This window comes from Hemitrygon akajei, unplaced genomic scaffold, assembly GCF_048418815.1.
Source record: "Hemitrygon akajei unplaced genomic scaffold, sHemAka1.3 Scf000112, whole genome shotgun sequence".
Classification (NCBI taxonomy): Eukaryota; Metazoa; Chordata; class Chondrichthyes; order Myliobatiformes; family Dasyatidae; genus Hemitrygon; species Hemitrygon akajei.
In genome coordinates this window covers 1,978,863-2,004,104 of record NW_027331998.1, presented here as the reverse complement: position 1 = coordinate 2,004,104, position 25,242 = coordinate 1,978,863, and the positions used below count along the sequence as shown (strand labels likewise).

Below are 25,242 nucleotides of genomic sequence, written 5' to 3'. Positions count from 1 at the left end.
CAATAGATGGTCAAGATGGTGTCTGGGGAGTGTTGTACGATAGAACCAGTGTGGATAATGTCAATATTTATCTCAGTATTTCTTAAATACCACTACCCCTGGCAGGACGTTCCATGCATCCATCACTCTCTGTATGTTAAAAAAAATAAAGAAAAAAACTTAGCTTTGAAAATTATGGCCCCTGGTATTAGCCACATCCATCCTGGGAAATAAATAGCTGGCTGTCCATTCGATCCATTCCTCTTCCCATCCTTTACACCTTTATCAAGTCCCCTCTCATCCTCCTTCACTCCAGTGATAAAAGCCTGAGCACACTCTCGAAAGCTTCCACATCCTTCCCATAATGAGGTGAGCAGAACCACCCAACCCAGTCTGCCCTGACACACATGGGGAGCAGGGAAACATTGTAAAGGCCACGGTGGGGAGGAAGGGAATGGGGAAGAGTGGAGGGGTAGGAGGGGAAAGACTGGGGTGGAGGGAATGGGGAAGAGTGAAGGAGAACAGAGGGGTAGGAGGGGAAAGAGTTGGGTGGAGTGAAGACCATGGGGAGAGGAAGGAGAGTGGGGAGGAGACATCAGGGGAAGGGAAAGTTGAGGGAGACCGGAGGTGGGGAATAGGATTAAGGTCTGGGGTGTGGGATGAAGCGAGGTGATTGGAGGTGGGGGGGGGGGTCATCCCCCTCTTACCCCTCCCTTCTTCTCAATGTCCCCTCCCCTCTTCCCTTTACGATCTTCACATGCTCATTATGTGTGACAGGGTCACAGGTCACCTCATTGTAGGAAGGATGTGGAAGCTTCAGAGAGAGTGCAGAATAGATTTACCGGGAAGATGTCTGGATTAGAGAGCAGGTCTTGTGAGGAGAGGTTGAGTGGGCAATGGCATTTCTCTTTCGAGTTAAGGAGGATGAGAGGTGATTGGTGGAGATGTACAAGATGGTAAGAGGCATAGATCAAGTGGACAGCCAGACTTTTCCCCAGGGAGGAAGTGGCTAATACCAGGGGGTGTAATTTTAAAGTGACTGGAGGAAAGTATAGGGTGGATGACAGAGGTAAAGTTCTTTACCCAGAGAGTGGTGGGTGTGTGGAACACCCTGCAAGGGGAGCTGGTACAGACAGATACATTAGGGGCATTTAAGAAACTCATAGGTACATGGATGACAGAAACATGGAGTGTTATGTAGGAGGGAAGGGTTAGACAGACAGAAATACTTTATTAATCTCGAGGGAAATTGGGTTTCATTACAGCCGCACCACCAAGAATAGTGAAGAAATATTGCAATATAAAACTATAAATAATTAAATAGTAATAAGTTAATCATGCCAAGTGGAAAAATTAAATCCAGGACCAGCCTATTGGCTCAGTGTGTCTGACACTCCGAGGGAGGAGTTGTAAAGATTGATGGCCACAGGTAGAAATGACTTCCTATGACGTTCAGTGTTACATCTCGGTGGAATGAGTCTCTGGCTGAATGTACTCCTGTGCCTAACCAGTACATTATGGAGTGGATGGGGGTCATTGTCCAAGATGGCATGCAACTTGGACAGCATCGTCTTTTCAGACACCACCGTCAGAGAGTCCAGTTCCACCCCCACAACATCACTGGCCTTACAAATGAGTTTGTTGATTCTGTTGGTGTCTGCTACCCTCAGCCTGCTGCCCCAGCACACAACAGCAAACATGATAGCACTGGCCACCACAGACTCGTAGAACATCCTCAGCATCGTCCGGCAGATGTTAAAAGACCTCAGTCTCCTCAGGAAATAGAGACAGCTCTGACCCTTCTTGTAGACAGCCTCAGTGTTCTTTGACCAGTCCAGTTTATTGTCCACTCGTATCCCCAGGTATTTGTAATCCTCCACCATGTTCACACTGACCCCTTGGATGGAAACAGGGTTAGATTGATCTCAGAGTAGGTCTGCACAGCATTGTGGGCCGAAGGGCCTGTGCTGTGCTGTACTGTTCTGTGTTCTATGATCTCTGTCACAGGTCAGACTGGGCAGTTTCATTCTGACCCTGGTGTGAAGGAGGATACGGGAAAGGTGATCACAGACCACGGGCAGGACAGCCGACTGGAAAACTCAGCCCATGGTGTGTGTTGGTGACTCAGGACGTCCCAGAATTTCCCCACAACTACCACACTGCTGTGTCACTGGAGAACGGTGACCTACCTGTACAGTACACAGCATGTCGCCAAGGTGTCGGCCTCAGTTGATACACAAAGTAACCGGAGCAGTTTTTCACCCTGATCTCTTGGCTCCCGGAACAGGTGTCTTCACCCACAGTGAAGCAGACGGTCCTGGTCACCTCCCCCTCTGCCACGTTGGGATGGGGACCTGGAATGAGATTTATAAACACTGTAAAATGTACCCGGTCCCACTGTACAGTGGGCACCTCCGGTGGGGCAGTTAAAGCCTCTGAAACTTAACGTCCCTTTGATGTGTAGAAATAACTAATGTTGCCCAGCGGTAGCTGAGGGTGGAAGTGCAGATGGGGGTTGTGGTTGGCAGAGAAAGAGGATGGGGAATGTGAGCTGTACATTAACACTGAACATCGTTCTGTCCCTCAGCCACAGACTCTGCACTCAGTGATCCGTGTGTAAACCACACCGTCCTGGATCAGCCCTGGAGGAGCACGAATTGTTCTAACACTGAGTGTACCGGTGGACAACGGATGGATGATGTAAATCTTGCAGTGGGATGGTACAGATTTAACAGGTAAAGTGAGGAGATTATCACTGAGAAACTGGACACAGAAGGGAAATGTAAACAGGGGAACAAGGGGTGTGTGAATGGGAAATACAGGGAGACCAGGATCATCAGTGACTACACTGAGATGGGGAGTAAATACAGGGAGAGGGGAGATCCCACATTCTCAGGGTAGAGACAAGGGGGAGGTACAACAGAGAGGGAATTCCCAGGATTGGTGGGGTTATTGACCAGAGACAGGGTACAGACAGGGTGAGTGTAATTTCCCAAGTCTCTCTGAGTGAATAAACTCCCTCAGATCAGTGACTGACTCTCTGATTGTTGTTTCAGTTCCGGAGGATGGAAGATTCCTGAGACGGTCGTTCCACAGCATCGCTGCTCTGGGAAGGCCCCAGGCTGGTTAAACGGTAGAGTCAGAGTTTACAACAGTGGGTCTTGGTTATTTTTAGGGAGAGATAAACTGACAACCTAAATCTCTTCAGAGGGCCCTAGCATGGACACAGAACCCCATCTCCCTGAGAGGTCTCCCCACAGTCGCTCAGACCGCTCTACGGTCCTGTATCGTCATGGAGTCCGGTGGAGGAGTGACAACTTCCTGGAGTTGGGTTACAGAACTGATCTGCCCACTGACCTCATTCTGGATACGACCCGGAGGAGTTTCAACGACCCCAGACTCATTTCAGTGGTGGGGCAACCTCCAGGGAGTTGGGGGAGTCTGCAGACATCATTGTTCACCAACTAGTGAGATAAATTAATGGTTGCCATGGTAACATAGCGGTTAGCACATCGCTATTACAGCTCGGGGTGTCGGAGTTCAGAGTTCAATTCCAGCCTCATCTGTAAGGAGTCTCTGTCCGTCCTCCCCATGGAATGCATGGGTTTTCCCCGGGTTCTCCGGTTTCCTCCCACTGTCCAAAGACGTACCGGGTGGATTTTCCCCGGTTGCCTTCCACTCCCACTGAGTTAATTGGGCATTGTAAATTGTCCCATGATTAGGTTTGGGTCAATAATATGGTTGTCGAGGGTTACTGGGGTGGTGTGGCTCAAAGTGTCAGTAGCTCCTACTTCACGCTTGATTGCCAAATATATAAGTAAATAAGAATGCAAAATGGACTGAACGTTCAGTTCAAATGTGGAGAAAATGACAGGAAACTGGAATAATCCTGGAAGCTACAGTGTGGATCGAGCTGCCTGAGCAAGTGGTGGATGCCATTTCGATTTCAATGTTGAAGAGAAGTTTGAATAGGTACATGGATGGGAGGGGTATGGAGTGATGTGTCACCAGGTGCAAGTTGATGGGACTAGGCAGTGTAAATGGGTCAGCACGAACTGGATGGGCCGAGGGACCTTTTTCTGTATTCCAGTTTTTTATGACTCTATAATTCTGTGACAACAAGTCTCATGTCAGTGGTAGGGAAGCTAGTGAAGAGGATTCTGAGGGACTGGACTTATGAACTTTTGGAAGTCCCTGGGTGAATTAGTGACAGTCAACATTTCTTCTTGAGGGACCAGTTGTGACTCATTGACTTGTTTGATTTTTTTGAGGGGTTAACAGAGGCGATTGATGAAGTTAGAGCTGAGGTTGTTGTCCTCAAAGACTTTCAACCATTAGTTCATCAGACAGAGGAACAGAATTAGTCCACTTGGCCCATTGAGTCTCAACGCCATTCAATCATGGCTGATTTACTATCACTCTCAGTCCCATTCTCATGCCTTCCCCTCATAACATGTTTGACAAGGCCCCTCATGGGAGGCTCATTCAGAAGATGAAGGTGCTGCTGTGGGGAGGGTGGGGTGGAGAGGGAGAGGGCAGCAGCTCAGTGCTGACTGAGGCCGGACCGGACCGTGGGTTGTGAAGCACTGATTTACAGTGTGTCCTGATTCACATTCCCCGCTGTACTGTGGGACCGGGTACATTTTACAGTGTTTATAAATCTCATTCCAGGTCCCCATCCCAACGTGGGAGAGGGGGAGGTGACCAGGACCGTCTGCTTCACTGTGGGTGAAAACACCTGTTCCTGGAGCCTGGAGATCAGGGTGAAAAACTGCTCCAGTTACTTCGTGTATCGGCTGGGGCTGACACCCTGGCAACATGGTGTGTACTGTACAGGTAGGTCACCGTTCCCCAGTGACACAGCAGTGTGGTAGTTGTGGGGAAATTCTGGGACGTCCTGAGTCACCAACACACACCACGGGCTGAGTTTTCCAGTCGGCTGCCCTGCCCGTGGTCTGTGATCACCTTTCCCGTATCCCCCTTCACACCGGGGTCAGAATGAAACTGCCCAGTCTGGCTTGTGACAGAGATCATAGAACACAGAACAGTACAGCACAGCACAGGCCCTTCGGCCCATAATGATGTGCATACCTACTCTGAGATCAATCTAACCCTTCCCTCCTACATAACCCTCCATGTTTCTGTCATCCATGTGTCTATGAGTTTGTTAAATGTCCCTAAGGTATCTGTCTGTACCAGCTCCCCTTGCAAGGTGTTCCACACACCCACCACACTCTGTGTAAAGAACTTTACCTCTGACATCCACCCTATAGTTTCCTCCAGTCACTTTAAAATTACACCCCCTGGTATCAGCCACTTCCTCCCTGGGAAAAAGTCTCTGGCTGTCTACTTGATCTATGCCTTGTACCATCTTGTACACCTCCATCAATCACCTCTCATCCTCCTTCATTCCAAAGAGAAAAGCCCTCACTCACTCAACTCTCCTCACAAGACCTGCTTTCTAATCCAGACATTGTCCTGGTAAATCTATTCTGCACTCTCTCTAAAGCTTCCACATCCTTCCTACAATGAGGTGACCTGAGACTCTCGGGCTGCCCTGTCACACATAGGGACCATGTGAAGATTGTTGGGGGGAAGAGGGGAGGGCACATTGAGGAGAATGGAGGGGTCAGAGGGGAATGACTGTGTGGAGGGAGTGGGAAAGTGGAGAGGAGGGAGAGTGGTGGGGAGAGAGGAGGAATGAGGACAATGGAGGGAGATTGTGGCTGTGGATGGGAGAGAGTTCTGGGGCATGAGATGGGGACTGGAGGAAGGAGGGGTGCTGAGAGGGACTGTAGACAGTTGTGGGGGTGGTGGGGGGGAGAGACAATGGATGCTGGACAGTCCACAGCTCAGGAATTGGTGGTGGGGATCATCGAAGGGAACGCTGATCCCTGTGGTCAGTCCCAGAATTTCATCCCGACTGCGAATGACGGGAGTCACCCGTAGTGATGAAGATTTTAGGTGAGATTCAGTGGCAGGAGAGAGGTACGATGTTCCGGTGATTTTCTGTCTCCCATGTTTCTGTTCCTTTATCCTAGACCTGGGGATTTCTCCAAGGGAGCAGGTCAAAGGGTCATCGACTGGAGGGGCCACCCAGGAAGCACCCTCTGTCCCATCGGGAGACACATCCTCAGGTAGCAAGTCCTGTGACAGTGGGGAGAGTGGGTCATTCCACAACTCTGTGGTCGACAGGCTCTCGTGAGCTGATTCAGTGGTTATCTGTGTTTCTCAGTGGGATGTGAACGATGGAGTCCGTTCTATCCCCACTGACAATCTCAGGAGTACATGAGCTCTCCGGAAAGGGTGATTCACTCATCGGGAATGACCTGCCTTGGATGGAGGCTGGTCTGGAAGAGATGTGGAGACGGCTCAGTGACAGAGCAGGGGGGCTGAGACCTGGTGCTCAGGGGTGGGGGAAATGAAAGTGTCCGGTGGGTGAGGTTTGGAGTGACTTTCAGGCAGGATATTTTCACTATTTGTTTAATTGTTACCGTCGCTGTCTGTAAGGAGATTGTACACTCTCCCTGTGACTGTGTCGGTTTCCTCCCACATTACAGAGACGTCTGGGTTAGTAGGTTAATTGGTCACATGGGTGGTGGGGCTCGTTGGGCCGGTTACTGTGCTGAATCTGTAAATAATTGATGGCCCAGTCCATCACGGATAAAGCCCTCCCCACCACTGAGCATATCGACATGGAGCGTTGTCAGCATTCATCATCAGGAACCTCCACCACCCAGGACATGCTCTCTTCATGTTGTTGCCATCAGGGAGAAGGTACAGGAGCCTCAGGAAGAGTTATTACCCCTCAGACATCAGACTCTTGAACCAGAGGGGTAATCTTCACTCAACACTCACCCCATTACTGAACTGTTCCCACAACCTATGGACTCACTTCCAAGGGCTTTTCACCTCATGTTCCCGATATTTATTGTTTATTCATATTACTGTAATTTTTTTTGTATTTGCACAGTTTGTTGTCTTTTGCACAATGTTTGCCCACATGGGTGTAATAGGACAGCATGGACTTGTTGGGCCGAAAGGACCCGTTACCCTGCTGTACCTTCCAATAAATGAGTAAATATTTTTAACAAATTTAAAGGAAATTCAAGTTTTCCACTGCATTGTTGCTGTAAAAAATTAGATTTCCAGTGATGCCCAGTGGTGATAATTGGTCTGATTCTGATTCTGAGGATATATAAAAATGTATAGAAGATTACGAGGGGTACAGATAGGGTCGACTCAGAGTGAAAGTAAGATTTATTATCCAAGTACTTATTTGTCACCATATACTACCCTGAGATTCATTTTATTGCAGTCATTGACAGGAAAATAAAGAAATACAGCAGAATTTATGAAAAACTATACAAAAACAAAGACTGACAAACAACCAACATGCAAAAGAAGGCAAACTGTGTAAATAAAATATTAAATAATACTGAGCTGATGTGTTGTAGATTCCTTGAACATGATTCTGTAGGTTGAGGAATCAGTTCAGAGTTGATGTGAGTGAAGTTATCCACGCCGGTCAGGAGTCTGATGGTTGTGGGGTGATAAATGTTCCTGAAGCTGGTGGTGTGGGACGTCCTGCTGGAAATATTACCACTGATCAGGGTGAATATAACTAGAGGACATTGATTTATGGTCAGTGGTCAGAGATTCAGGATCAGAATCAGGATTATTATCACTAACGTCTCTTGTGAAATCTGTTGTTTTTTGGCAGCAGTACAGTGCAAGACATAAAAAAAATTCCTGTACGTTCCAATCAAAAAAATAAATAACTAGTGCAAAAGGAGGAATAGTGAGGTCGTATTCAAGAGTTCATGGATCGTCCAGAAATCTGATGTAAGGGAAGAAACTTCTAAAAGTGTTGAGTTTGTGTCTTCAGGCTCCTGTACCCCCTCCCTGATGGTAGCAACGAGAGGAGGGTGGGTGTGTCCTGGGTGGTGAGAGTCCTTAATGACGGATGCCTTCTTGGGTCATCATCTTTCAGAGGCGATTCCAGCAGGGAGACTGAACATCAGAGGACACTCAGCAGGTCCTGATATGGGAGAGGATGTTGGCAGATTGACCATTAGAGTACACCAGATGTTAGCAATGTGAGTGAGTGAGTGCTGGCCCTGGGCATCGGGGGCACGAGGAGGGTCAGGGTATTGCTGAGCAATTTAGCAGGGACTTCAGTGTGCCAGGAGGGTTGGACGCACTCCTGTGTCCCTGTTCCTTTATTCCCGATCTGAAAACTTACTCATGGGAACAGCCTAAAGAGTTATCAACTGGAGAGCACACCCAGGAACTGTCCTCTGTCCCAGCGGGAGACACATCCTCAGGTACCAAGTCTCATGTCGGTCTGTGTTCGTTCAGACTCTGTCACTCTGTGAGGTTGAACCTCCCACGGACCAGTTCACCTACTGGATGTACAGTGCATTGTGGGTAGGGGTGTAAATGATGGAGTCAGTGGTTCCTCTCTCCTGTCTGTTAGGTTGCGTTTGGTGAGTCGTGAGGGATGAGGCTCTGTTGGGGGTTGGAGAGGGTGGGGTGGGAGGATTGAACAGAGAGGGGTGGAGTGACTGAGTGACACAGGAGGGAGGGGAGGAGTGATGGAGCTGAGAGGGGAGGATGGTCACAGAGAGGAAGGGAGGATTGACTGTGAGGAGTTACACGGTGACTGATGAGACATAGATACGACCAGAGTGGGATTTGAGTAATTCAGTACATGGACAGAAGGAAATAGGTGAAAACACACAGGAGAGAGGGATGGAGAGAGAGGTGGGATGGTGGAGTGGGAGGAATGAGGCGAGTGATGACTGTGTGAGGAGAGTTGGGCAGAGAGATCAGTGAGAGTGACACTCCAACTGGAGGGAGGGATGGAGAGACTGAAAAGAGAGTGATGCAGACAGAGTGAATGCCGAGAGAAGGAGATGTGAGGAGAGGGATTGATTAAAGAGCCAAGCGGGGGGAGTGTGTGTATTTCAGAGGAAAGATTTGACCTGGACTAGAGCCTCCTGTTCCTACCATTGAATTCCTTCCTGATCGAAGGTAAAACTTGTTACTACTTTACCCTTCCTTTGAATATCTTCTTATCACAGATTCCCAGTCAGACACAACTCGGGAACCCCAGGGATCAGTGACAGATCAACCTGGACTGGATTTGACCACCACCCCAGCAGGGTCTTCGAGCTTACGTACAGATTCCCAGTTGGACACAACTCAGGAACCCCAGAGATCAGCAACTGGAGAATCTGGACCGGGTTTAACCACAACTCCACCAGGGTCTGTGAACTCAGGTATCTGCATTGGGGAGGGGGTCATTGAAGGGAACGATCTTTCCTTTCTGTAATCCTCTATTCATCTGGGCTTTGACTGAGAGTAGTGACTGGTCACAGACATTCACGAGGGAGAGTTGCTGAACAGGGACTGGATGGTTTTGGTATCTCTTCAGATCAGAGACCTCCTTTTCTAATTGTTGTGCCAGTGGCTACCCATTTCAATTCAACTTCCCATTCCCGTTCCCACGTGTCTGTCCAAGGATGCCACTGACATGATGAGGCCAATCTCAGAATGGAGGGGCAACACCTCATACTGTATCTGGGTAGCCTCCAGACTAACAGCATAAACTTTGATTTCTCTAACTTCTGGTAATTTCTCCCCCTTTCCACTTCTCTCTTTATCCATTCCCACTCTGTTCTCCTCACCTGCCCATCACCTCCCTCTGGTCCCCCTCCTTCATTGCTTTATTCTGTTGTCTCCAATTGGATTAGTCCTCCTTCAGCCCTTTACCTCTTCCACATATCACCTCCCAACTTCTCAAATCACCCCGTCCCTCACCCACCCACCTTCCCACTCACCTGGCTTCACCTATCACCTCCCAGCTTCTCAAATAACCCCCTCCCTCACCCACCCACCTTCCCACTAACCTGGCTTCACCTATCACCTGCCAGCTGTACTCCTCCCCACTTCTTTATTCTGGCTTCTTCCCCCTTCCTCTCTAGTGCGGATGAAGGGTCTCAGCCCAAAACATTCACTGTTTATTCCCCTCCAGAGATGCAGCCTGACCTGCTGAGTTCTTCCAGCATTGCTCTGTGTGTTGCTCTGGATTTTCAGCATCTGCAGAATCGCTCATCTTTATGAATTATTGTCCCTGTTTAACCTCTGTCACTCTGCCATGTCTCTGTTACTTTGTTCCAGACCTGGAGGCTTCCACAATGGATCAGCCCGATGGATCGTCTACAGGACAACCCACCCCATCACCATCCTCTGTCTCACCGGGAGAGAGATCCTCAGGTATCAGGTCTCGTGTCCATTGGGGTTTTTCAGTTTCTCGCTCTGTGACATCGAACCTCTCATAGACTGACTCACCTGCTGGATGTGCGTCCTGGTGAGGTGATAGTGATTGTTCAGCTGATCCTTCTCTCCATCTTGCATCAAATTCCACCAACATCCACCGTCACTCCAAAGGCAGTGAGCGTTGTTGTGGTGAACAGTCCACGGGGTTGGTTGCTATAAGATGACAGAGAACTGGTGGGGTGGATATACATCTCTACCAAAGGGGGTGTAAGGTGCTCCTTCCTTCTGTTACCCTGCTAGTCAAGTGTGGCTGAAGTGTAGCAGCCCTCCTTACCCGCTCCCCATCTACCCGATCAGGGTCACGGGAAGGCATGGGAGCAGGTACTGGCTGGTTGTTGAACAACTGGTGCATATCACATGCCCCGGGTCTGCAACCACTGACACCAGACTGACAATCTCTGAAGAGTATTGATAATGGCTGGAGCAGCCATTTTCTAAAGGTATTGCCAAGTAGAAGGCAATAGCAAACTGCTTCTGTTATGGTCAATCAGGAACAATCATGGTCATCGATAGATCTTGGTCATCCATGTCGTACAACACATGATGATGATGTTGTCAGAGAACAAGGACGAAGAGGAGCGGTTTGCTGGGTGAGAGGATTTAAGTGGATGAGAAAGATCGTTGTAGGGTGAGGAAGGGTGGGAGATGGAGGAGCGAGGGATGAGTGGGGGGAGAAGTGAGGAATGGGCACTGAGTTGAGAGGAGAGGATTGAGTGAAGAGGGAGGTGCGTAGTGCCTGAGAGGATTATGTTGTGTCTGATCCAGAGGTTTGACCAGTTTCACACTGGTAGATTATAGATGTTTCTGTTCGTGATGACCACTCCCCATCTCATTTACTCTCTCCACCCTGATCCGCTGCTCGCCTGTCCCCACCCACCCTGTTTCTCTCTTTGCAGATTCCCAGTCGGACACAACTCAGGAACCCCAGGGGTCTGCGACTGAAGGACCTGGTCCAGGTTTGTCCACCACCCCAGCAGGGTCTGCAAGCTCAGGTATCCATCGTTGGGTTCACCAAAGGGAATGATTCTCCTCGGTTTCAGTCCTGGAAATTCCTCCTCACTCCCACTGAGGGGAGTCACGTGGAGTGACGGAGGTTTGAGAGAGCGAATCGGTGAAGGCACACCAAATGGTTTTGGTTTCTCCCCCTCTGTCCTGGATTGATCACCAAGTTTGGTGTCTCCTCTCCATCTCCCTCCCACGTCTGTGGTCCTTTATTCCAGTTCACTGGAATTCCACAGAGGAACAAGCCAAAGGATCATCTACTGGTGAACTCAGCCGGGAACTGCCCCCTGTCCCAGCAGGAGATACATCCTCAGGTACCAAGACCTTGTTTCTGTGGGGAATGGACAACCTCTCTCACTGGATGTCCTTGTAGCTCGTGTCTATCGCCTCCCCTGTTGGATGTGGTTTCCCGTGGGGTGGGGATCACCGGTGTCAGTGGCTCGTCCCCTGTCTGGACAATTCTCAGTCGTCCATCGTCTCCCCTGTTGGATGTGGTTTCCCGTGGGGTGGGGAGCACCGGTGTCAGTGGCTCGTCCCCTGTCTGGACAATTCTCAGTCCTGCATCGTCTCCTCTGTTGGATGTGATTTCCCGTGGGGTGGGGATCACCGGTGTCAGTGGCTCGTCCCCTGTCTGGACAATTCTCAGTCGTGCATCGTCTCCCCTGTTGGATGTGGTTTCCCGTGGGGTGGGGATCATCGGTGTCAGTGGCTCGTCCCCTGTCTGGACAATTCTCAGTCGTGCATCGTCTCCCCTGTTGGATGTGGTTTCCCGTGGGGTGGGGATCATCAGTGTCAGTGGCTCGTCCCCTGTCTGGACAATTCTCAGTCGTGCATCGTCTCCCCTGTTGGATGTGGTTTCCCGTGGGGTGGGGATCATCGGTGTCAGTGGCTCGTCCCCTGTCTGGACAATTCTTAGTCGTGCATTGAGGTCCCTTTTCCGAAAGTGGGGAGATGGACACAAATGGAAAGGGAAAAGACCATCAGATCCATGAGCAGCATTAGGCCATTCAGTCCATTGGGTCTACTCCGCCATTCCATCACATTGCATGTACTATTCCTCTCGTCTCCGTTCTCCTGCCTTCTGTAACTTTTGATGCCTTTACTGACCAAGAACCCAATGACTTGGCCTCCACAGCCGCCTGTGGCAATAAATTCCATAGATTCACCACTCTTTGGTAATAAAATTCCTGCTCACTTGTGTTCTAAAGGAACGTCCTTCTATTCTGAGGCGGTGCCCACTCTGGTCCCAGACTCCCCCACTATAGAAAACATTGTCTCCATGTCCACTCCATATCGATCTTTCAGTATTCGATAGGCTTCAATGAGACCTGCACTCATTCTCTAAACTCCAGTGAGTACAGGCCCAGAGACATCAAACACTCCTCATACAATGAGATCCCCCCCCTCATTGTTCTAAACTCCAGCGAGTACAGGCCCAGAGACATCAAACACTCCTCATACAATGAGATCCCCCCTCATTCTTCTAAACTCCAGTGGGTACAGGCCCAGAGACATCAAATACTCCTCATACAATGAGATCCCCCCTCATTCTTCTAAACTCCAGTGGGTACAGGCCCAGAGACATCAAACACTCCTCATACAATGAGATCCCCCCTCATTCTTCTAAACTCCAGTGGGTACAGGCCCAGAGACATCAAACACTCCTCATACAATGAGATCCCCCCTCATTCTTCTAAACTCCAGCGAGTACAGACCCAGAGACATCAAACACTCCTCATATACAATGAGATCCCCCCTCATTCTTCTAAACTCCAGTGAGTACAGGCCCAGAGCCACCAAACACTCCTAATACTTTTACCTTTTCAATCCCGGGATCATTCTCATCAACCTCCTCTGGACCACCTGCAATGCCAGCACATCCTTTCTCAAATAAGGGTCCGATAAACGCTCTTGACCACAAAGCCATCTATTCTGTCATCCATAGCATTGACATATAATGTGGAAAGGAGTTGTCACAGCCAAATCAAACCAAATCAAAAGCAATTGCTGCTGCCAGTGACCCTACACATTTGTTATACTTCCATGACACATCCTCACTCCAATAATTATTGCTTCAAATGTTGAGGATGTGTATTCAATCCTTTATTAGCAATTAGCAAACATGCAGTCTTGAGGCAATTAAACTTAAGTGTACCTAAGTGTAAGCTCAGCGTGATTGAGCTTTATCGAGTGATCAACAAAAGATGCGACAAACTGCAATGAACAAACCATGCAGGCGGAACTTATTCCCTTCACTTTTACCCCATCCCCACTCATGTGACTAGTTACCATAATAAACACGAAACTAAGAATAGAATGCAGATAGAGAACAGGTACATGGCTTGTAGAGAAGCCGTCCCAATATCGAACCCTATGGAACACCAGCAGTCATCGACAGCCAACCAGAAAAGGCCTTGAATCCCACTCTTTCCTTCTGTCAGTCAGCCAATCTTCTAACTACTCGTATCTTTCCTGTACTATCATGGGCTCTTGTTTAGTGGCATCATGTGCAGCAACTTGTCAAAGGTCTTCTGAAGATCCAAATACACAACATCCACTAATTCTCATTTGTCTATCCTGCTTGTTATTTCCTCAAAGAATTCCAACAGAAACGATGCTGACTATGGCCTATTTTATCATGTGCCTCCAAGTATCCTGAGACCTCATTTTTAATCATGGACTCCAACATTTTCCCTGACAATGAAGTCAGGCTACCTGGCCTATAATTTAGATAGATAGATAGATAGATACTTTATTCATCCCCATGGGGAAATTCAACATTTTTTCCAATGTCCCATACACTTGTTGTAGCAAAAACTCATTACATACAATACTTAACTCAGTAATAATATGATATGCATCTAAATCACTAACTCAAAAAGCATTAATAATAGCTTTAAAAAAAAAGTTCTTAAGTCCTGGCAGTTGAATTGTAAAGCCTAATGGCATTGGGGAGTATTGACCTCTTCATCCTGTCTGAGGAGCATTGCATCGACAGTAACCTGTCGCTGAAACTGCTTCTCTGTCTCTGGATGGTGCTATGTAGAGGATGTTCAGGGTTTTCCATAATTGACCGTAGCCTACTCAGCGCCCTTCGCTCAGCTACCGATGTTAAACTCTCCAGTACTTTGCCCACGACAGAGCCCGCCTTCCTTATCAGCTTATTAAGACGTGAGGCGTCCTTCTTCTTAATGCTTCCTCCCCAACACGCCACCACAAAGAAGAGGGCGCTCTCAACAACTGACCTATAGAACATCTTCAGCATCTCACTGCAGACATTGAATGACGCCAACCTTCTAAGGAAGTACAGTCGACTCTGTGCCTTCCTGCACAAGGCATCTGTGTTGGCAGTCCAGTCTAGCTTCTCGATCCCGATCACGATCCCGTCCCATGATCCTCTCCCTTCTCCAGCTCAGTATCCCTTTTGCCAATCACCTTTTCAGCTCTCATCTTCATCCCACCCCCTCCGGTCTTCTCTTATCAATTCGCATTTCCCCCTCCCCCCACTACTTTCAAATCTCTTACTATCTTTCCTTTCAGTTAGTCCCGATGAAAGGTCTCGGCCCGAAACGTCGACAGTGCTTCTCCTTGTGGATGCTGCCTGGCCTGCTGTGTTCCACCAGCATTTTGTGTGTGTTGTATATTAATTTGTATTATAGACCACCCAATAGTCAGCGAGAATTGGAGGAGCAAATCTGCAGAGAGATGGCAGACAACTGCAGGAAACATAAGTTGTGATAGTAGGGGATTTTAATTTTCCACATATTGATTGGGACTCCCATATTGTTAAAGGTCTAGATGGGTTAGAGTTTGAAAAATGTGTTCAGTGAAGTTTTCTCAATCAATATATAGAGTTACCAACTAGAGAGGGTGCAATACTAGATCACCTATTAGGAAACGAGTTAGGACAGGTAACGGAAGTATGTATAGGGGAACGCTTTGGTTCCAGTGATCATAACACCATTAGTTTCAACTTGATCATGGATAAAGGTAGATCTGGTCCTCGGGTTGAGGTTCTAAACTGGAAAAAGGCCAAATTTGAAGAAATGAGAAAGGATCTAAAAAGCGTAGATTGGGACAGGTTGTTCTCTGGCAAGGATGTCGTTGGGAAGTGGGAGGCCTTCAAAGGAGAAATTTTGAGAGTGTATGTTCCTGTCAGGATGAAAGGCAAAGTGAATAAGAATAAGGAACCTTGGTTCTCTAGGGATATTAGAACTCTGATAAAGAAGAAGAGAGATGTGTGACATGTATCGGAAACAGGGAGCAAATAAGGTACTTGAGGAGTACAAAAAGTGCAAAAAAATACTTAAGAAAGAAATCAGGAGGGCTAAAAGAAGACATGAGGTAGCTTTGGCAGTCAAGGTGAAGGATAATCCAAAGAGCTTCTAGAGGTATATTAAGAGCAAAAGAATAATAAGGGATAAAATTGGTCCTCTTGAAGATCAGAGTGGTCGGCTATGTATGGAACCAAAAGAAATGGGGGAGATCTTAGAAGCTTTTTTTTGCGTCTGTATTTACTAAGGAAACTGGCATAGAGTCAATGGAAATAAGGCAAACAAGTAGTGAGGTCATGGAACCTATACAGATCGAAGAGGAGGAGGTGCTTGCTATCTTGAGGCAAATCGGAGTAGATAAATCCCCAGGACCTGACAGATTAAATCCCTTGGACCTTGAGGGAGACTAGTGTTGAAATTGCAGGGGCCCTGGCAGATATATTTAAAATGTCGGTATCTGTGGGTGAGGTGCCGGAGGAGGATAGCTCATGTTGTTCCGTTGTTTAAAAAAGGCTCTAAAAGTAATCTGGGAAATTATAGGCTGGTAAGTTTGACGTCAGTATTAGGTAAATTATTGGAAGGAGTACTAAGAGATAGGATCTACAAGTATTTGGATGGACAAGGACTTATTAGGGAGAGTCAACACAGCTTTGTGCGTGGTAGGTCATGTTTAACAAATCTATTGGAGTTTTTCGAGTTGGTAGCCAGGAAAGTGGATGAAGGGAAGGCAGTGGATGTTGTCTACATGGACGTCAGTAAGGCCTTTGACAAGGTCCCACATGGGAGGTTAGTTAGGAAGATTCAGTCGCTAGGTATACATGGTGAGGTAGTAAATTGGATTAGACATTGGCTCAATGGAAGAAGCCAGAGAGTGGTAGTGGAGGATTGCTACTCTGAGTGGAGGCCTGTGACTAGTGGTGCGCCACAGGGATCAGTGCTGGTTTCTTTGTTATTTGTCATCTATATCAATGATCTGGATGATAATGTGGTAAATTGGATCAGCAAATTTGCTGATGATACAAAGATTGGAGGTGTAGTGGACAGTGAGCAAGGTTTTCAAAGCTTGTATTTGGACCAGCTGGAAAAATGGGCTAAAAAATGGCAGATGGAGTTTAATACAGACAAGTGTGAGGTATTGCATTTTGGAAGGAAAAACCAAGGTAGAACATACAAGGTAAATGGTAGGACACTGAGGACTGCAGTAGAACAGAGGGATCTGGGAATACAGATACAAAATACCCTAAAAGTGGCGTCACAGGTAGATAGGATATTAAAGAGAGCTTTTGGTACATTGGCCTTTATTAATCAAAGTATTGAGTATAAGAGTTGGAATGTAATGGTGAGGTTGTATAAGACATTGGTGAGGAAGAATTAGGAGTATTGTGTGCAGTTTTGGTCACCGAATTACAGGAAGGATATTAATAAGGTTGAAAGAGTGCAGAGAAGGTTTACAAGGATGTTGCCAGGACTTGAGAAACTGAGTTACAGGGAAAGGTTGAATAGGTTAGGACTTTATTCCCTGGAGTGTAGAAGAATGAGGAGAGATTTGATAGAAGTATATAAAATTATGATGGGTATCGATAGAGTGAATGCAAGCAGGCTTTTTCCACTGAGGCTAGGGGAGAAAAAAACAGAGGACATGGGATGAAGGGGCGAAAGTTTAAAGGGAAACATTGGGTGGGGGCTTCTTCACACAGAGAGTGGTGGGAGTGTGGAATGAGTTGCCAGACGAAGTGGTAAATGCGGGCTCACTTTTAACATTTAAGAAAAACTTGGGCAGGTACATGGATGAGAGGTGTATGGAGGGATATGGTCCAGGTGCAGGTCAGTGGGACTAGGCAGAAAAATGGTTCGGCACAGCCAAGAAGGGCCAAAAGGCCTGTTTCTGTGCTGTAATGTTCTATGGCTCTATGATGTGTGTGTTTTATATGTACTGTGTTTCGTTTGGTGCTAAATGTGTACTGTTGAATGACAATAAACTGAACTAGAACGTAAACTTGAAGACATTTACTAAATTTATCCACCATTTTTTGCCCCCCATTACTACTTCTCCAGTATCATTTTCCATCGATCCGATATCTACTATCACCTCTCTTTTACTCTTGATATATCTGAAAAAACTTTTTTGCATTCTCTTTTATATTATTGGCTGGCTTACTTTCATATTTCATCTTTTCTCTGCATATTGTTTTTTCAGTCACCTGCTATTGATTTTTAAGAGCTTCTTAATCCTCTAACCTCCCACTAATTCTTGCTCTATTATGTACCCTCTGTTTTGCTTTTATGCTGACTTTGACTTCCCTTGTCATCATAGTTGCATCATCCTCCATTTAAAAGACTACTTTTTCTTTGGGATTTATCTATCCTGCACCTTCTGAATTTCTCCAGAAATTCCAACCATTGCTGTTCTACTGTCATCCCTGCTAGTATTCCCTTTCAATCAACTTTGGCGAGCTCCACTCTCATGCCTTCTCTTGGAATCCAGCACCAATCTGAGTTTCCTAATCTGCTGCATATTGAAATCCCCCATGACTATCGTAACTTTGCTCTTTTTTCCTGCCTTTTCTATCTCCTGTTGTAAACTCTACCCCACATCCTGGCTACTGTTGAGAATCCTGTATATAACTCCCAGCAGGGTCTTTTTATCCTTGCATTTCCTAAACTCAACCCACAAGGATTCACCATCTTCCAATATTATTCACCTGTTTCTAAAGATTTGATTTTAGTTTTTACCAAGAGAGCCACTCCACTTCCTCTGCCTACGAGCCTGTCCTTCTGAATGACGGAGGAGGTTGGGGATGAGCAAATGGGGGAATTGGGAAGGAGTCTGTGTGTGCAGTGTGTCAGAGCGATGGAACTGAGCCTGGTGGAGAGACTGGGGGAGTGTGGTAGAAGAACAGAACTGGCTGGTGTGTGGATGTAGCAGGAAGAATCAGTCTCAGCCCTGGACCTATCCTCAAAACTCCATTTCTCACCTGGACCTTCTCTCGTCCCAGATCCGGATAGGAGGACAAGCCCCGACGCTGGGCAGGAGAAGCCGACGGATGCCACATGTGAAGCCTCTGAGATGGTCCCAGGTAACCACTGAGTTCTGATAGGGGACCGTCAGGTACTCCTGATCACAGGGACCCTTTCTGATGCATCTGGCCTTTGGGTGATTGGAGACTGCATGGAGCGACTGGCATTCCCCTCTCCCAAACCCCACCACTTTCAGCCCGGGGGGTGGGGGGGGGGGTGCGGGAGGAGTCCTTACTCTGTCTTGGTGTTTCCCAGGGCAGAAATATCTGATACCAGAGTGCATGCATTGAAGGCAAGAGGGGGTAGATTCAAGGGGGATGTGAGGGGTAACGTTTTTTTACTCAGAATGGTGGATGCCTGGAATGCACTGTCTGGTATAGTGGTAGAGGCAAATACGTTAGAGGCTTTTAGGGGACATTTAGATTGACAGATGGATGTGAGGAAGATGGAGGGATTTGGACATTGTGTGGGAAGGAGGGATTGGATTTTGTGTGTTTTTGATTTACTTTTTAGCTGGTCCAGCACAACATTGTGGGCCGAATGGCCTGTTCCTGTGCTGTACTGATCTCTGTTCTGTATGAGACCAAGGTAAACTGACTCGGCCAGTGTGTGGAAGACACCAACACTGGGGGCATAGTGGGCGTGAGGAAGGCTATCAATATCTGCAGCAGGATCTGGATGAGCTGGGGAAATGGCAGATGGAATTTAATGCAGACAAGCATGATCGCACTTTGGGAATGTAAAGCAGGCTCAGACTCACACAGGGAACGGTGCGGTAGAACAGAGGAATCTGGGAATACAGATCCAGAACACTTTGAAAGTGGTGCCACAGGTAGATAGGGTTGTAAAGCGAGCTTTTGGCACATTGGCCTTCATAAATAAAAGTCCTGACTGCATGTGTTGAGATGCTATGCTGAAGTTGTATAAGAAGTTGTTGAGGATTAATTTGGAGATTGCATGCAGTTCTGGTCACCTACCTACAGGAAAGATATCAATGAGATTGAAAGAGAGCAGAGAAAATTTACAAGCATGTAGCCAAGACTTGAGGACTAGAGTTTTGGGGAAAGGTTGGATAGGTTAGGAGTTTATTCCCGGGGATGTAGGAGACAGAGGGGAGATTTGATAGAGGTATACAAAATTGTGAGGGGTACAGAGAGGGTAAATGCAAACAATCTTTTTCCACTGAGGTTGGGTGGGACTGGAACTAGAGTTCATGGGTTAAGGGTGAAAGGTGAAATATTTGAGGGAAACCTGAGTGGGACCTTCTTCACTCGGAGGGTAGTGAGAGTCTACAACGAGCTGCCAGCAGAAGTGGTGGATCTGGGTTTGATTTCAACATGTAACACAAGTTTGGATAAGTACATGGATGGGAGGGATTTGGAGGGACACAGTCCCAGTGCTGGTAGATGGGACGAAGCAAAATAATAGTTTGGCAAGGACTAGATGGACTGAAGAGCTTGTTTCTGTACTGTAGTGCTCTATCACCCAAAGATCTAGATCCCTCTCTAGGTGTCATTACTCTCCCTGCCTGTGAGAGTAGAAGCCCCCCCACAGTATCCAACTTTCAATGAGGACTTCGGGTCAAATTTCTCTTCAATCCATTCCACTAGATGTGGTTAGTTTTACCCCTTGGGGTCAGCCTAAGTCCCCGTGCTTACACAGAGAGGCTGGTGGTGGATGGGGGAGAGACTGGTTACTGGAACGATGGGCAGGAGGGGAACCTGGGGTCAGCCTGGGTCCCCGTGCTTACACAGAGAGGCTGGTGGTGGATGGGGGAGGGACTGGTTACTGGAACGATGGGCAGGAGGGGAACCTGGGGTCAGCCTGGGTCCCCGTGCTTACACAGAGAGGCTGGTGGTGGATGGGGGAGGGACTGGTTACTGGAACGATGGGCAGGAGGGGAACCTGGGGTCAGCCTGGGTCCCCGTACTTACACAGGGAGGCTGGTGGTGGATGGGGGAGGGACTGGTTACTGGAACGATGGGCAGGAGGGGAACCTGGGGTCAGCCTGGGTCCCCGTGCTTACACAGAGAGGCTGGTGGTGGGTGGGGGGAGGGACTGGTTACTGGAACGATGGGCGGTAGGGGAACCTGGGGTCAGCCTGGGTCCCCGTGCTTACACAGAGAGGCTGGTGGTGGATGGGGGAGGGACTGGTTACTAGAACGATGGGCAGGAGGGGAACCTGGGGTCAGCCTAGGTCCCCGTGCTTACACAGGGAGGCTGGTGGTGGATGGGGGAGGGACTGGTTACTGGAACGATGGGCAGGAGGGGAACCTGGGGTCAGCCTGGGTCCCCGTGCTTACACAGGGAGGCTGGTGGTGGATGGGGGAGGGACTGGTTACTGGAACGATGGGCAGGAGGGGAACCTGGGGTCAGCCTGGGTCCCCGTGCTTACACAGAGAGGCTGGTGGTGGATGGGGGAGGGACTGGTTACTGGAACGATGGGCAGGAGGGGAACCTGGGGTCAGCCTGGGTTCCCGTGCTTACACAGAGAGGCTGGTGGTGGATGGGGGAGGGACTGGTTACTGGAACGATGGGCAGGAGGGGAACCTGGGGTCAGCCTGGGTCCCCGTGCTTACACAGAGAGGCTGGTGGTGGGTGGGGGGAGGGACTGGTTACTGGAACGATGGGCGGTAGGGGAACCTGGGGTCAGCCTGGGTCCCCGTGCTTACACAGAGAGGCTGGTGGTGGATGGGGGAGGGACTGGTTACTAGAACGATGGGCAGGAGGGGAACCTGGGGTCAGCCTAGGTCCCCGTGCTTACACAGAGAGGCTGGTGGTGGATGGGGGGAAGGGACTGGTTACTGGAACGATGGGCAGGAGGGGAACCTGGGGTCAGCCTGGGTCCCCGTGCTTACACAGAGAGTCTGGTGGTGGATGGGGGAGGGACTGGTTACTGGAACGATGGGCAGGAGGGGAACCTGGGGTCAGCCTGGGTCCCCGTGCTTACCATCACCAACACTCCAGCCCAACCACCCATCACACCGTGTGAGTCTGCTGTCTCTGGATCTGCTCTGACTGAACACTTCTCTCAATCTTCCAGTGAACGGGCTCCTTTCAGATGAGGAGTGTGAGGAGATGATCAACAGTGCCCAAGTACTGTTCATTGGGCAGAACAACCTGGGAGACCCCCGAGAGCGAGAGGCCTACCTCAATCAGGTGAGAGATGTTGTCCACATTCATTCCCAGAGGTGGAGATTCTGATTCATGTGCCTTTGGTCAGTCCAGGTCAATAATCAGTGACTCTCCCTTCCCGATGAACGGTGAAACACCCAACCCTGAAATGGTTACATCTGAGTCACCAGAGACTCCCTGTCCTCAGTCACCACCCAATGTAGGAGATAAGAACAGATTGCAGCCATTGGGCCCATCAGTCTGCTGCACTAATATTTTACTAAAATTGCACTTTCGTCCCATCATCCAAACCCTCTGACTGATCAAGAATCTATCAATCTCTGCCCTAAATATGCCCAACAACAGTGTGGTGCCTGGGGACTGCCCCACCAGCTGACAAACACCATCTCCCCCACCCTGGTGGATATCGGGCGACTCCACCCCAGTCTGTTCATGTCCCTTTCAGTTTCCTCACTGTCCCTGACTCCCTTTCACGGTCAGTATTCAGTTCAAATCGGTGACTAACCTTCTCCAGCACGCACTGTCACTGACCACCACTCCACCCCTCAGTCACAGACCACCCAACGTGCGTGACATCCTCGTAACTGACCACACCCCCGTATCACTGACCACAACCCCCTCACTGAACACATCCCTGTATCACTGACTGCAACCCCCTCACTGACCACACCCCCGTATCACTGACTGCAACCCCCTCACTGACCACACCCCTGTATCACTGACCGCAACCCCCTCACTGACCACATCCCCGTATCATCGACACCCCGTCACTGACCGCGTGCCCGTATCACTGACACCTCCGTCACTGACCGCGTGCCCGTATCACTGACACCTCCGTCACTGACCCCCCCGTGTCACCGACACCATGTCACTGACCCCCCCGTCCTTGTTCCCTTCATCACTGACAATCTCGTCCTGTTCCCCTCATCAGTGACCACCCCCCCCCCATCACTGTCCAGCACCCCACACCATTGTCCCTGACTGATGTTGGATCTTTTGTTTCTGTTTCCATTACGATTTGTTTGACCTGTCGGGGCTTTTAGCTCTGAGCTACACACCCAAATCTAAAGGACTCGTAGACCACTCTTATCTGGTCTCTACCCTTTGTCCTGTTTGGCATGGTCGACCCTACCATGAGCGAAGGCACAAGGCCCTGACTCCAAGCAAACATGGACACTGAGGCACGCAAGTCTTCAAACCACGACCAGGTTCCGGTCCTCTTGGTGGTATTTTTCGATAGACATGCGTTAAGTCCATCAGTTGTAATATAGCAACACACTTTTATACAACTATAATTGTACGCTATTATACAACACTTCGAAAGATTTACCGTTATCATTGTCCCCTCGTGGTTCCACCATTCCTCTAAATGGCTTGTTCCTGAGTACATTGGTCAGTCTCAGTGGGTGAGGAGAGTCCCCTGATCTGAGAGGGCTGAGAGGTATTTCCTGGTCTTGGGGTAAGGGTTATTCCCTGTCCAGGGACTGGGGTGTGAGAGTCATTTCCTGGTATCAGGGGATAAGGACAATCCCCTGTTTGAGGGGGTGAGCGGCATTCTCTGGTCTGAGTGTGAGGGGAAGGTTTTTTTCCCTTCGGTCCGAGGGAAAAGCTGATTCCTTTTCAGGGAAGGTCTGTCCCCAGTTTGGAGCTCTGATCCCAAGAGAACGTGGATCCTTGTTGTGGGATGTTTGGAGGAGCAGATTGTCCTGGTGAAGGGATGGGGTTTGTGGAGGGGTTGATGGTGATTTCTGAGGAATTGAATTTTCCTGGTGTATAGGGAATGTAGTTCTTGGTGTGAAGAAGGGAATCTCCTGGTGGTAAGTGATGGATTTTGTGGGTGATGAGAGGAGGGTCTCTCTGCTGTCCTGATCCCTCACACAGTGCGGTCTAACCGTGTTTCTTCACCTGTCACTCACCGTCGACATCCCTGGTCCACAGATACGTGAGATACTGAGGGAACAGCTCCCCTGCAAGCACAACCTGTCCAAGAGCAAACGCGACAAGGGAAGGAAATGAGAAGGAAGATCTCAGATTGTGTTTGTCCAACGTATCGCAGGGTGATGGACGATGTGTGAGGTGTCCATGGGTTGTGGTGGGGAGTGTGAGGTTTCAGTGGGTTGTGTGATGGCGGTGGGGAATCCAAGATTAAATTATCAATGAAATATGATTCATGAAACCCGCGGTTTCCTTGGCTGCATGAGTCTAGGGAAAACACTGTCCTGTTCCACCAAACTCATGAGATTGAGATGGCTCTCCCACCCCAAACCCCGGTGGATGCTGTGTCATCTGCTACCCTGTTACAAACTAGCGCCACAAAATAACAGACAGTACACTGCATAGGATTAAAGGAATTATATTCATGAATCTTAACTCGAGGGTTAGTAAATAAAACCAAAAAGAAGTGGGCCCGTTTTAATTAAACAGTCAAATGTGCACAAGTTGGAGCTCAAAGTTTCAGCACGTTCACTGTTCCCCGATTGATCGCGCCCCTGGCTCTGTCGAACCACGGTGCCCTCCGGGTCGAATCCTACGTTCTGTTCTCTCCAGTGGCTTCTCTCTTCACCTCCTGCCGAACAAAAGCCTCAAGGCCAATCTCAGTGTCCTTCACCAGAGAAACCTCCCCTTGGCTCTACCGTCCTAATTGGAAGGCACACATTTTTCCTCATCCCTTATCTTCAACAGTAACCCAAACAAGCTGAAAACAGAACAGACTGCTCGTACAGAACTGTTAAATGAAATACATACAGCATAACAGTAAAAATATGAACCAGAGCACGGTATTAGAATCAATCAGACTGTGTATCTGTCAATGAGAATCAAGTTTATTATCACTAACATATTACTCTTTCATCTTTCATTATTTCTCATCAATTGAATGTAATAATGGGTTTAATCCAAGCAATGAAAGACACATTCAGGTTCCTGGGATGTCTCTGTAATTGTTTCTGTATTTCCAATAGTCCACGGTTACTTTAATTAAGAATGTATTTCTGTTTTACTTCAGTTGTGATGTTAAATTCATTTATCACTGTTATTAAAAGTAATATCATAAAGACACAAAATAAATGAACATTCCCAAACAGCTTGTGGAGAAAGGAGACCATTTCTGCACAATTGGTCTTTTTTTGCACGTCAGCTGTTTGTCGGTGTTTATTTACATGTAGATTTTTTGTAAGTTGTATCATGCTTTATTTTCATGTGAATGCTTGTAAGAAAATGAGTCTCAGGGTAGTATATGGTGATGTATACGTACTCTGTTAATAAATTTACTTTGAACTTTGATTGCAAAGCTGTTCTTTTCAGAATCGGGTTTAGTAACTCTACATATAGCCAAAAGGTTCAGGAGTAGGCCATTCTGCCCTTCTAGCCAGCACCACCATTCAGTGTGATCATGGCTGATCATCCACAATCAGTACCCTGTTCCTGCCTTCTCCCCATATCCCTTGACTCCGCTATCTTTAAGAGTTCTGTCTAACTCTTTCTTGAAAGC

At 48.3% G+C, this 25,242-nt stretch overlaps 1 protein-coding gene across 1 annotated transcript in view; it reads left to right on the top strand.

Annotated features, from left to right (window-relative positions):
• The window catches only part of LOC140723398 (uncharacterized), a 33,997-nt gene extending 8,963 nt beyond the window's left edge, over positions 1-25,034 (top strand). The window contains exons 2-6 of the mRNA XM_073037977.1: positions 10,165-10,260; positions 11,220-11,315; positions 18,596-18,676; positions 21,661-21,776; positions 23,691-25,034. Coding sequence (XP_072894078.1) covers positions 10,165-10,260; positions 11,220-11,315; positions 18,596-18,676; positions 21,661-21,776; positions 23,691-23,768 — 467 coding nt within the window. The 3' untranslated portion in view covers positions 23,769-25,034. The remainder of the gene's footprint in view (positions 1-10,164; positions 10,261-11,219; positions 11,316-18,595; positions 18,677-21,660; positions 21,777-23,690) is intronic.
• The last annotated feature ends 208 nt before the right edge of the window (positions 25,035-25,242 follow it).